We start from the raw sequence: 13331 nt of genomic DNA, 5'->3' as shown, positions 1-13331 counted from the left end.
AAACTCGTGGCTCCGCCTCTCGCGCCGCATCTCGTCACTCGGTCGCTGGGGCACGCTAGCGAGCGAAGCGTGCGTGAAGGGGCGCCACGCTCGCTGTCCTCGCTCCCGGGACACCTCCTCCCCGCGGCGGTGGGCGGGGTCCCAGGCGCCCCAGGCGCCCCAGCGCGCAGGCGCAGGCCCCATGCTCCGCGCCGCGTCTCAAGCTGTGGCCCGCGCCACGGTCCGCTGTGCGCGTAGCCCCGGGCCACCGCAGGCTCGCACAGCCAGCGCCGCCGCCATGTCCCGGCCGTCGCGGTCCGCTTCAGGCTCCCCGGCCCGGCCTGCCACCGTGCTGGGCACCATGGAGATGGGGCGCCGGATGGACGCGCCGGCCAGCGCCGCGGCTGTGCGCGCCTTTCTGGAGCGCGGCCACACCGAGCTGGACACGGCCTTCATGTACAGCGACGGCCAGTCCGAGAGCATCGTGGGCGGCCTGGGGCTCGGGCTGGGTGGCGGCGACTGCAGAGGTAACGCCTAGCGCTCGCGCCCTAGGTCCCTGACTTCCCCCTGTACCGTGCAGGACAATGACCGGACCCCAGCCATGATGCACCGACTGCGGTGGGGACCAGCTGCTTCGTCTCTTCCCGTAGTCGACTTGCAACTCTGTGAATTGAATCCCCAGCTCCTTAGGCCTGGTGCACATCTTGCCCCACGAACGAACAGTGCTGTCCTGGTCACCTTCACCTCTTTCCTAGGGGTTACAACTCGGAAACTCCCAAGTTTTACCCCGAGCTTGGTCTGGCCCTTAGCTTTCTACACTTGTTGCTTTCTTGGTGTTCTCGATCGCACTCATCTCAGAGCTGTGCCGTCCCCGCCTCCAGTCCTGCCAGGTGCCCATACCCAGGCCCCAGGTGCTCTGCCTGTGCCAGTCTCCCCATTGCCCTCACCGCCCAAGCGCTCCCTCAGCACCCTTTACCCATCCCATTCTTTCATCGGGACTGCCAACTGAACAGACTTTGCCCTGTTCAGTTGGCTGTCCCCTTGGTACTCTCAGGAAAAGCTGTAGCTCTGCAGTGGGCCAAGCTGGGCTGGGGAGCAGAGATAGGGGTGTGAGAGAGGGGGTAAGGTAACCCCAAGCCAGGCTTTGTGATGGGGTCATAACAGGGAAAGTGACCCTAACCCACCCCCGGGGGAGCTCAGAGTGTAGTGGGCAAGATCGAAGCCAATGAGCACTGGGGAACCCAGAAGGAGGAGCACTCTGGGGGAAGGAGGGGAGGGGGCAGGATGACCAGAACAGGGAGGCACACTAGGGAAGGCACAGAGAAGGCTGGAGCTGGGCCTTAAAGGATCCGTAGTGGTTTGCTGGGCAGAGAATGACGGAAGGGGACATTAGAGCTGAGGGCACGGCTGTGCAAAGGCAGCTTGGAAATGCTAAGTGGCGGATGTGTGGAAGGGCGGCCAGTAGGCAGGTGTGGCTTGAATAGCGGATGTGTGAGTGTGGAGGGACTGCCCCTTGTCAGCCTGATGCCATTAGAAGTAGGAGTGCCCAGGAGGGTGCCTGGCACAGCGTGGGGCCCAGTGACCGCTAGCTACTGCTGTCATTGCCACACTTTGCCTCCTCTTCTGAGGCAACCCCCCACCCCACTCCACCGGACCCCCAGGCTCTTCTTTCCCAGCCCTTGGGGGACTTCCCCTTTGGGTCGTAGCTCGGTGGACCTGGAGGAACAGAATGGGAATGAACCCGGAAACGCCGGCGTTCGGGCTCCCTGTCACCTACCGGACCAATAAACAGAGACAGGGATTGAATCTTTCTGGGCGCTCTGTTCAGATGGCTGGTGCTCAGAGAAGACTGTGGGTTTGTATCCTAACAGACCACCTTAAATTTCATTTTCAACCAATCCTTTTTATAAGGAGAAGAAAAGTGTAGGTAAGGGGATTGGAATTCAAGGAAAAAGTCAATCAGATAAAAAGCCGCAGCATTCTTCCATCTGTGCCCCAGGTGGTGGGCAGCTCCCCCTGGAGCACAGGGGCTCAGGCACCGCCTGGACTGCTGTGGTCCTCCTGGGGCCCGAAGGTGGAACCGCTCATGGTCTCCTGGAGTCAGAGTGGGGCACGCCTTCAGTTCCTGAAACAATAGCTTTTACGTGCATTGATGACTAAGCTTAATCACTATTACCTGAAACTGAAAATTTTGTTGATAGTGAAGGTTTTGTTTCTGAATTGGTTTTACTCCGCCAGCCCTGCCCTGGTTCCTTCTTTGAGGCCTAGCGCTCACTGGGCCCAAGTCCAAAGGTTAAGCGTGAGGCAGAGCTCACACTAAGCATGCTGGGCAATATCTGGTCGAAAAGCTGTGCGACTTGTTCCCACATGCGAAGAGGTCTGATGACTTCCCTCTGAACTGCTGAGTTGCCTTTGCCAAGTACGAAAAGTACAGACTCCGACCACCCACCCATCCAGACGGCCAGCGTTCTTATAGCGTCTCCACGCTGCTGTTGTGGCAGAATGCTGTCTAGGCGGATTGTGTCTCGACCGTGGGTGTGTGTGCTTCCGTGAGTCTGGAAGGGCAACGGAAGCCGTAAGTGCCTTGTACTCCTTTAGTCTCCTGCCCGTCTCCCAACTGATCTCTGCCGGCGCTCACGTTCAGGCGGATGCAGGTGCATCTTGCCCCTTGAATCCTCACACCAGACTCTTTACCGACACTTTCCCTGTCTGTATACTTTCAGGCCTGCCCCCTTGAGTTTTTTTCTCTACACTGCAGCCGGGGTGCAGAACACACTGACTTGGAACGTTTGAATGGCGGTGTCTGAGGACACCCTTTGGGGTTAGGTCCGTGCCCTTTCTCTTCTCTCTTGTCGCATTGCTCCACGCCTGGAGTTTATGTTCTTATAACTCAGAATTGCCAAGCACGGCCCTTCACACACCGTATTGCCTTCTCTTTGGTTTTGCCTGTGTTCCCGCCCTCTGGAATGTGCTTCCCATCCCTCCTTGTTGACAGTGACTCATTCTTTTTTTTTTTTTAATATTTTATTTATTTATTTTTAGAGAGAGGAAGGGAGGGAGGGAGAAAGAGAGAAAGAGAAACATCAATGTGTGGTTGCCTCCTGAGCGCCCCCTACTGGGGACCTGGCCCACAACCTGGGCATGTGTCCTCACTGGGAATCGAACTGGTGACCCTTTGGTTTCCTGTGACTCATTCGTGGAGACTCAGCTGGGGGAAGCCTTACCCCACAGGAAGCCTTCCCCGGCAGTCCCTCCTCTTTGGGCTTCTTTAGCACCGGCGCTTTTCTGTGCTGCCCTTACTGTGTTGTAACATCTCCTCCTAGACTCTGAGCTCTTTGAGGGCAGAGATTGATCGTGTTCAGCTCATCTCTGTGGACTCAGCCTCTAGCACAAGGCCCGGCACAGCCGGCAGTTTGATGGCCACTAATAGTTACAGCAGCAGTGAACAGTAGGACTTAGTTGTAACATCGTGTACTCCACCCTCACGATCTCCCAATGAGGACGGTGCCGTTATCACCACCCCCATTTTACAGATCGTAGAACTGAGGCCCAGAGACCGGAAATACTTTAGCCAGGGTCACATGGCTAATACGTGGTTATAATAAGTCTCTTACCCATTGCATTCTCCCTCCAAAGTGAAAATTGCCACCAAGGCCAACCCCTGGGATGGGAAGTCGCTGAAGCCCGACAGTCTCCGGTCCCAGCTGGAGACGTCACTGAAACGGCTGCAGTGCCCCAAGGTGGACCTCTTCTACCTGCACGCGCCCGACCACGGCACCCCCGTGGAAGACACGCTGCGCGCCTGCCACCAGCTGCACCAGGAGGTGAGGGTGCTGCCCTGGGCTCCGGGAGGAGGCCTGCTGTTCCTCTCTTTGGCCTGTCATTGCCCAGGAGAGTGGAGGCTCCAGGGCTGTCCCGGAGCAGAGCTGGGGACAGTCCCCACTCCCAGGGTCTTCACCGTGGTCTCCCCTTCCTGGGCTCCCGGACTGTGTTGGGTCCTGACCACCGCCTCTTCCCTGCAGGGCAAGTTTGTGGAGCTCGGCCTCTCCAACTATGCCGCCTGGGAGGTGGCCGAGATCTGCGCTCTCTGCAAGAGCAACGGCTGGATCCTTCCCACTGTGTACCAGGTGCGGGCAGGGCCCCTCTGACTGCCCCATGCTCTCTCCTCGGCAGCCATGCTCCTGCTCAAGCCTTGCAGGGTGCCCTCAGGGTGCTCCTCAGCCCAGCTAGTAGGTGCCTGCTCCCTTGGCCCTGGCTCCCCTCCCTGCCTGCATGAACACCTTGGTCCCGTCCTTCCTGCTTCCTTGCTCTGCACGCCAGCCTTGCTCTGCACAGCTCGGTCCCATCCCTCCTGCTTCCTCTGCTCCCTGGTAGAAGCGCTCCGGTCTCACTCAGATGGCTCTGGAAAGCCTTTCCTGACCCCCAGCGGGGCCCCTGGTCTCCAGGCCTAGTCTTCATCCACCCAGTGTTTAGGAGCGCCTGCTGTAGTCAGGGAGTCCGCCCCTGTTGTGGGTACCTGTCTCCTCTGTTTTTAACTCAGCTCTGACATCTCTTGGGGACAGAGACCTTGCTGGGTTCACTCGTGTTTGGAAACCCAGCGTCCAGCCTGGCACCCACAGATATTTGTGCAATGATATCTCTGGTCATTTCCCTTTCTGGGGTCCAACCCTGTCTCCCCATCCCCTGTCTAACCACTAGTGAGCTGGGAGGTCATCGCTGAGGTCCTGGGCAGGCTTTGACTGAAGGGTTTAAAAGACAGCGGCTGGGGTTCCTGCCCTTGGCACGCGCCCCCTCTCAGCTGGCCCTCTGCCCGCAGGGCATGTACAACGCCACCACCCGGCAGGTGGAGACGGAGCTCCTCCCCTGCCTCAGGCACTTTGGACTGAGGTTCTACGCCTACAACCCTTTGGCTGGTATGGCTGCTGCAGGGACAGCTCCCTGCCCCCCAGCAGGGTGGGTGGGCGCTCCTGGCCCCGGGAAGCAGGGAGGGGTCTGACCAGAGGCCGGGCTGTGTCCTCCATCCCTCCTGGTCTCCCCACTGTTCCTGAGTCCGGAACAGCCTCTGGGAGCGGTGTGGGTAGGGGATCTGAGGGCAGCCTTCCTGCAGGGGGCCTGCTGACCGGCAAGTACAAGTATGAAGACAAGGACAAGAAACAGCCCACGGGCCGCTTCTTTGGAAATAACTGGGCCGAGACCTACAGGAATCGGTGAGCTGGAGATGTCCGCCTTAGGTTGGCTGAAGGTGGGGGGGGCCGGGGTGGGGGGGTCCCTGTTCCCTGAAAGGAGAAGTTCTAGGCTGCTCTCCTGGGGGCTCCAGGCCTTCCCTTGTAGCCTGGACCTATGTCTGTGGATTCCTGCAGGAATCACCAGACCCTCTGTGGGGTCTCTTGTTCTCTCGGGACCTCTGGGAGGAAACGAGGATCCCCGAATCTTATGCCAGGTCTTCCAAGTCACAGCTGTTCCCTGAGACATGTTTATCACCTCCTGGGAGGGAAGAGCCTGGGACTGAGGCTCAGAGGCCTGGAGCCTGCCCCCTGTTAACTAGCTGCCTGCGTCCCACTGGTAGAGAGAGGGCAGGCTTCGGGTTCCTAGGAGCAAAGATGCTGTGGGGGTGTCAGGTGACGGAGCCGCATCCCGAGTAGTTCTGCTGCCTAACAAAGCAAGAGACCCGCTGCCGGAGCGGGCACCGGCCCCTCCATGCTGCTCGGCTGGGCTCGGGGTGGGCGCAGCTGCCTCGCTTGGTTCTGTGCCCGGGGCCCCCAGCATGACTGACCCTGTACTGCTGACTTCTGTGCCGCGCACCCCCCGCCCCCACCTGCCCAGCTTCTGGAAGGAGCACCACTTCGAGGCCATTGCCCTGGTGGAGAAGGCCCTGCAGGCTGCGTATGGCACCAGCGCCCCCAGCATGACCTCGGCCGCCCTGCGGTGGATGTACCACCACTCCCAGCTCCAGGTAATAACCCCGCCGCCCCGCCCGGGGGGCTCTGCTTCTGTTTCCCCCTTTTTTTGGTGGGGTGGCGGTGGGCGGCATAAGAGACAGGGCCTCATTGTTACTTGGTGACTTCTGAGCTTACTCCTTTTCTTCCTCTGAAATTTCTCCAGGGCCCAGCTTTTGGGTGGCTATCCTGGTTTTTTGTTTTTTTTTTAGATTTTACTTATTTTTAGAGAGGGGAAAGGAGAAAGAGAAGAGAAACATCCATCAGTAGCCTTTTGCAGGCCCCCAGCTGGGGACTTGGCCCACTACCCAGCCCTGTGCCAACTGGGCATCCAAGTTTCGGTCCTCAGGCTGGTGCTCACTCCACTCAGCCACACCAGCCAGGGCACACATATCGTGTTGCTTTTAAGTGCTTTCAGTGGCCTGCCACGAACACTGTTGGCCGTGTGAGGTAGAATCCCAATTTTACACGAGGAGACTGGCTCGGAGACTACTTCACTTGACCAGGGTCCCACTGCTACATGTGACCGGGCATGCACCCCCGAGACCTGCATCTTGAACCACTAGCATTGCTCTGTCCCTGGCGGCCCGCTGTTGAGACCAGCTCTGTAGCTGGTGGGGTTGCCCTCCCCCGCCGTCCCAGTTCCCTTCTTTCAGCCTCAGCCCTGTGTGGCTCCCTGTCACTCAGTGCCTGTTGGGTGCCAGGCCTGGAGCAGAGCACTTCACAGACTTGTCATTGCGTGACTCACAGTCACCTTGCAAAGCACAGGAAGTCTGACGCCCAGAGAGGTCGAGTAACCCACCCAGGATTACCCGGCTGCTGGGTGGCCCTGAACTTGGGTCTGTCTGCTGCTGAGAGGGGAGGCAGGGCTTCAGAGCTGTCTGAAGGCAAGGTGAGGTTCTCCCTGTCACACCGCAGGGTGGGAACAGACACCCGAGCGCCAGCCATAGCAGGGGCAGGGCTGGAGCCAGAGCCACTGCACTGGCTGGCGCATTGACATCTGGCCACCATCTCCCCTTCCAGGGTGCCCACGGGGACGCGGTCATCCTGGGCATGTCCAGCCTGGAGCAGCTGGAGCAGAACCTGTCGGCCACGGAGGAGGGGCCCCTGGAGCCCGCTGTCGTGCAGGCCTTCGACCAGGGCTGGCACCTGGTCGCCCATGAGTGTCCGAACTACTTCCGTTAGGCCCGGACCCGACCTGAGGTGGCAGGGGGTGCGCCCTGTCTGCCACCCTTCACTTCTCACCCTGGCCTTAAGCTGCTCCGTTTAGCTCCTTCTTTCCTCGTCGTCTCAGTTCACAGACTGTCTCCTGTATCCTCGTACCCCACCACTCCCCGCTGCCCTCCCCGCATGTAAAGGCTGGATCTCGTCGGAATAAAGCAGGCCCTTGACCTGGTGTCGCCCAGGCCCAAAGCCAACCTGGTGGGCTTGTCTCTCCAGCCACCAGCAGCCTATCCCGTCCCTCCCAAGGGTGTGCCGGGGAGGGTCCGGAGCGCGGCTTCACCTTCCTGGGGCAGAGGCAGTGGGAGGCGGTCCTTGGGTTCTGGAGGTGGTGGCCCCTCCACACACGACAGAAAACAGGCCACCCATACAACCTGGGGCCCATTTTCTCATTTGCAAATGCCTTCACTGAAATACTTACAAGTAGAACAATGTGGGCAAAATCCTATCACTAGTCACCCCTAGGGAGAAGAAGAGCTCCCAGAATCCTGTGGGACAGTGCTAACTGCCTCACCTTCAGCAGGGCCTTTCCTCTACACTTTGCTGAAGCCTCTGGCCGTCTGGACCCCAGACCCTCAGCTCCGGTGTGGGAGAGAAGCGGCGTGTGGAGGGAGGGGCAAGGAGGGCAGCCAGGTGCTGGTTTTCCTCAGCGAGTCCCCAGTGCACGCAAGGGCACTGAGGGCCAGGGGAGGGAAGCCCTGGTGGGCGTTCTCCTGTCGCCAGGGGCCACACAGGAACCAGCGCTTGGAAGCTAACTCACGAGGCGAACAAAAGTCAAACCCAAAGGCTTTTTTTCTGAGAAAAGTCCCTTTTGCCGTCTGTAGGGAGACAGCTGCAGACCAAGTTTTATTCCTGCAGAAAGACAGTCTGTCCCCAGTGCCCTTCCTCGTCTCCATCCCCAGCAAAACAGCTGCTGCCCAGGAGCGCCGGACCGGCTGGGAGCCCTTGGTCCTGGTCCTGCCCCTCAGGAGTCGTCGTCATCATCATCCTCTGATTCTTCTGCCGACTCGGACGCGCTCTCCGGCAAGTCGTCTCCCATCTGGTGGAACCTTCCGGAGTGTGCATCCCACATGTACTTGATGGTCACCTTGAACTCAGCCATCTCATACCCGAAAAGCTTCTGCAAGAGACAGACTTGCAGTCAGGAGGGGCGGGCTCGATCCTTCAGTGGCCCCTGCAGCCACAGCCTGCAGATCTCTGGGAGGGGCCAGGCGACTCACCAGGATGCGGGCCTGCTCCGGGGTCAGCAGGTCGCCCTCCTTGCACACCTCGTAGTCCGACAGCAGGGTCACCACACCTGCAGGGAAGGTGGGGAAGGCAAGCAGTTACTTCTGGCAGGGCGTTCTGCCCGCTGCCCAGAGCCGGGAGGAGCTTGCTTGGCCACCGGTCCCCCGCCACTGCTCTAGCACACAGTGGGGCATGGGCTAATCAGCGGTGCTCAGCGGTCCCTGCATTGTCCATCAGTGCTATGTACTGGCTGCAAGTTACTGTCCACCTTTGCCCCACCCATGACGGGGGACACTCTTGCCCCACCTTCTCATAAGAAAACGGAAGCCAGGAGAAATAAGCTGCTTTGCCAGAAAGGGGAGGAGAGGGTGGCCTGTCAGGTTTGGGAGCCTGTGCTTTCAACCACTACACTGTGACCCTGCTGTACCTCTCTTGAGGGCAGTGGGCAGCCCCAGCTGCCTCAGCTGCGGCTCCATGGAGTGGGGGAACTGCTCCAGGGGCCCTGGGTCGAGGTTCACGGTGAAAGTTGCTTTGTTTCCAGCGCGGGCATAGTCCATCTCTGTGTACTTCGTGAACCACCTTGGGGGACCAGCAGCAGTTGGCAGGAAGGTTCCCGACCGGCCCATCGGCCCATCTGAGGCCAGGCCCCCCTGGGTCCCGCCTCCCCTACCTCCCATTCATCTCAGCTGTTGGTGGCAGCCCGCCTGGAGCACCACGCTGGGAATAAAGGCTCAGTGACGGGTTCTGGAACCAGTTCTTACCGAACGCCTCCACTGTACAAAGTCCCCGGGTTGTTCCCCCCGCACCCCGAGCCCTCACCAACCTCTCCCCCCCAACACTCCTGAAAACACTCACTCGTTCACTTCCTCCTTAGTGCGGTCGGTGAAAAGGAGACCAACCTCACCCCTCAACTTCTTGCTGACCTGAAGAACGAGAGTGGGTTGGCCTGGTCCCAGTAGAGCAGCGGTTTTCAACTGGGCACTATGTTGAGCCCCCTGCCCCCATTTGGCAACATATGGAGGCTATTTTGACACACAGTTGGGGGTGCGTGTGTCTACTTGCTGCGTCTGGAGGTTCCAGGAGGACCAGAGCTCTAAGCCAGGCCTCACTCCCACCCCCGGCCCAGGCCATCCGGCCAGTGTGCGTCTTGTGACCACAGCAGAAGAGAAGGCGCCTCGGCCCCTCCCAGTGAGGGCCAGAGACTCACCTGATGCAGGTTGTCTTTGTACTCGTCAGATGGGCTTCGACCCAAGGCCACCATCATCACTTTGTTTTTGCCGAAGAACATCCTGCAGAGAGAGGAAGGGTCTGTGAAGGCCACGGCCTGCCCAGCGCTCCCCTCGGTTGAGTGCAAACCAGCTCCAGTCCAGCTCCGGGGCTGAAGGTGTGGTGGGAGGCTCCTACTTCTTGCATGGAGCCCTGCCCACCATCTCCGGCCCAGGGTCCCCTTCAGTATCTTCCTGCCTCTGGACCTGACCTAGAACATTCTGTCTAGCAGCCCACTGTGGGTGTTATGTGATAATCCACCTTCCCCACCAGATCGTATGGAAGCGGCTGTTCACTGGTTCGAACCAGCGCTGGTGTAGCTGTGGACAACTAGAGTGGTCATCTGCACTGTCACCATTCCAGCCCCAGAACAGGTACTTGCCATGTTGCTATCAGGGCACTGGTGCATCCCAGAGCACACCCCGACTTCCTGAAACTGATGGGGTGTCCTAAAAACTCTAAACCCAAAAGAAGGGAGCCCTGTCTCCAGGAGGGACTGATGCCGAAACATTCCCTGAGCAACCAGCAAAGAGCTAAGTGCACGACCAGCTATTACAGTTCAAGAGTGCCCTTCGGTGGGGGCGTGGCACTTTGTCCCTGTTAAGGTGCCATCTGTGTGACCCAGGTGCCCGAGGGTCAGTAACTGCCCCGGGCTTTGACTGACAGCAGGGTGGCCCTCCCCGCTGCCCGCTCACCGGCTGTGCTTCCAGGCGTTCCGGATGTCCTTCAGCTTGCTGTTCCTCATGTTGGCCACGGAGAAGATGAAAAGGTACTTGTACGTGTCCACACATTTCCGCAGCTGTGGAACAATTCACGGGGCGCTGAAGTTCAAGGGGCACCATGGGCTGGACAACACTCTGGCCTCAGATGGGAAAGGCCCCCGGGTCCCTGACAACTACAGGTGTAGAGCCGGCGGCCTCTACGCCAGGACGACTTCATACATGACTTCCCTGGGGCAAAGCAGGTGTGACCCCCCCAAGTGCAGCAGAACCTGAGCCATGGTCTCCCCAGGTTTCTGACTTACCTGCGGCTGCTTCTCTTTTTATTTGTTACCTGTTAACAAGCTAGAAATACTTAGCTAGGCCACGAGGGCATCTACTAAATGAAAGATATGAAGCCTCATTATAATTCTTAAGGAGAGGCGGCTCAGCAGCCCTGCCTGCCCACGCAGCCGGCCGCAGCCACGATGGAGTGTGGACAGTGAGCTGGTGCTAAACCCGCGTCTGCTGAGTCCCAGCTTTTTGGCGTCAGGCAGACTAACAAGTCTCTGGAAGCTTCAGGTACCCCACTGCAGAAGAGTGATCATGTCCCCTCCCGTGGAAGGACGGAGTGAAGGATACACGTGCAGCGTGCCCCGTGCAGGGCACAGGGTCAGAGCTCAGTCACAGCTGGGAACCATCACTGTGGGTGTTTTCATCGGTGCTGCCCCTGGAGGAAAAGGGGCTGGACCAGCACCCCTTTCCTTTCTCCTTCCTTTAAACAGTATATTTCCATAACACACAGTCCTGTACCCACCTTTAGAAACCAAACACAAGATCTGAAAAAATAAAAAAAGAAGCTCTTACCTCTTCTATCAGGTTCTGTTTCAGTTCCAAGCCTTTCTTAGCAGTTTTGGTCAAGGAAACTAACATGAAAGAGAAAAAGGAGACATGATGAGAGTGTAGACATCCCGGAGGCCCATTTTCTTCTTGCGGTCGGGAGCTCGGCTGGATCGAGCCAGTACGACGAGAGACGGCGAGGCGATTCCCAGGGTCCTCATAGTGCCTACTCTCTGGCGTTCCCAGCCCTGGAGATCCTTTGCCATATTTCCTGTTATGCAGACAAACTAGATATTCCCCTGCTCCTCTTAGTTTAGCCTAGAATTGTCCTGAGGTCTGTGGATAGAGCTTGTTCCTGCTCTTTGAGTGCTTTTGGGCAGACCTAGCCTGCCGGCTGAGGCAGCCCCTTTCTGCCCTTGGCCATGGTGCACAGAGACCATCTATGGCTGGCCTCTGCGGTGAAATGAATGAGCCTGGGGCCTCATCGTTTACCTCCTCTGCTACATCTTTTGCCGTCTGGACTCACGGATGCAGCAGTGCCACTTTGGAGGGGGATAAGCACCCCTGCTGTAAAACAGCTGGCCCCTTACCCAGAAGGGTCTGGCACTTGCCAGACCTCATCACGACTCCCTCCACAGAATACATACACACTTAACAGGGCATTAGGTGCAAAGGCTGGGGTGCCCCAGGAAAAGGCCACCTCTTATTTGTCCTGCCTGGGACCTAGTGCCTCTTCACAAGGTATACATACAGAAAGATAATCCCATGGTTTAGGGGCAAAGGGAGCCCCAGAGGAGAAACAACACAATGTGATGGCCCATTTCCCATCACTTCCACTGCTACAACTGTGAACAAAGTCAGCATCATCGGCTCTTGGATTACTGCTGGTCTTGCTGCTTCCACCCTGGCCTCCACCCTGCACAGCCCATTCTCAACAAGACAACTAGGGTGGCCTTTTAGGTAGTTAAACCACGCAATTCCTCTGCTCAAGCTCTCTCTCAGATGACTACACATTTCACCAAGAGGCGAAAGGCAATTCCTTGCAAAGGTCTTAAAATTCCTGCCAGTCTGCCCAATCCACCTCTCCCTGCCCCCCACTGCCCCCTGCTCCAGCTACACTGGCCTCTCATCTCAGACCGTGCCCTCCTAGAACACCATTATCCAGGTAATTCGTGGGTTGCTCACTTCCTTCAGCTTTCTGCTCATTTGCTACCTTGTCACAGAGATCTTCTCCAGTCACACTATACAAAACAACATCACCTCTTTTTCTCGTTTTTACTCCGTGGGACTCATCACTACGTGACTCTAGTTATTCAGATTTTGGTATTACGGGGTGTTCAGCTTAATGAAGGCTCCACGCCTGCCTTGTTGTAACTGCTGTATCCCCCTATGCCCAGAGAGTATACTGGTTAAGTGAAAGTGCTTAACAGACAAGGTGAGAGAGACACCAGCATAGTCAGGAATGCTCTCTTAGGAGATGCCATTATGAACTGACAACTGAGAAGAACCAGCCATACGAAGATCGGATCGTAAGCACGCCAGGCAGCAGGAACTGCAAGTACAAAGAGCCAGACAAGACAGTAAGCCCGTGCTGGAGGAAGGGAGCGGCGGCAAGGATGGCAACAGCATGGAATGCCGAAGGAGGTGGGCTGAGGTAGAAATGGTAGGCCAGGGAGAGATCGGGGGCGGTCTGAGGGCCCAGAGGCTGTTTCCCGGCCCAGCAGGCCTTGGAAGAACACTCAAGGCTGGATAAACCAGCTTCCGCTACCTTGCCCCATCGATACTCCAGCACCCTCGGATGCTCTTCCTGCCCCGAACATCCCATTGCCTGTTAGTGAGTCCGCAGAGCTCCTCGGGGAGGCATAGGCATCCCATTCTGTGCTCCCAAAGCCCCGTCGCCCCCATCGCAGCCGGCACCTACAAGGCGGAGCTATCCCCTGCGTCCCAATGTCCCTTTCGCCCACCTTTCTTATCGCGCTTGGATTTGGGCATCGCTCTGTAGACACGTGCGGAGGAAGGCTGTGTTGCCTGTTAGGACCCCAGCGGCGCGGAGGACTCTGGGACGGCCCTCGGAAGCTGTCCTGGCACTTGCCTGACCCAATCAGCTGTGCGGCCCTCCTCGTTCCGCCCGGCACCCACCAGCGCTCTTCCCCACGTCTCCAGG

The 13331-nt window shown here is 58.2% G+C and overlaps 2 protein-coding genes across 2 annotated transcripts; one reads left to right on the top strand and one right to left on the bottom strand.

Moving 5' to 3' along the window:
* The first annotated feature begins 155 nt into the window (after positions 1–155).
* On the top strand, positions 156–7325 carry AKR7A2 (aldo-keto reductase family 7 member A2). The gene is made up of 7 exons (XM_028512403.2): positions 156–506; positions 3616–3803; positions 4002–4106; positions 4796–4892; positions 5087–5186; positions 5803–5932; positions 6939–7325. Exons 1-7 carry the CDS (start codon positions 182–184, stop codon positions 7098–7100), a joined length of 1107 nt encoding a protein of 368 aa, XP_028368204.1. The 5' UTR covers positions 156–181; the 3' UTR covers positions 7101–7325.
* Positions 7326–7905: 580 nt separating this feature from the next.
* MRTO4 (MRT4 homolog, ribosome maturation factor) lies at positions 7906–13270 on the bottom strand. The gene is made up of 8 exons (XM_028512497.2): positions 13132–13270; positions 11195–11253; positions 10325–10428; positions 9571–9652; positions 9219–9286; positions 8791–8942; positions 8357–8433; positions 7906–8256 (listed from the first exon to the last, which is right to left on the bottom strand). The coding sequence occupies exons 1-8, from the start codon at positions 13157–13159 to the stop codon at positions 8101–8103; spliced, it is 726 nt and encodes a 241-aa protein (XP_028368298.1). The 5' UTR covers positions 13160–13270; the 3' UTR covers positions 7906–8100.
* Between the last annotated feature and the right edge of the window lie 61 nt (positions 13271–13331).

Source organism: Phyllostomus discolor, chromosome 5 (genome assembly GCF_004126475.2).
Source record: "Phyllostomus discolor isolate MPI-MPIP mPhyDis1 chromosome 5, mPhyDis1.pri.v3, whole genome shotgun sequence".
Taxonomy (NCBI): Eukaryota; Metazoa; Chordata; class Mammalia; order Chiroptera; family Phyllostomidae; genus Phyllostomus; species Phyllostomus discolor.
This window is presented reverse-complemented; position numbering and strand designations above follow the sequence as displayed.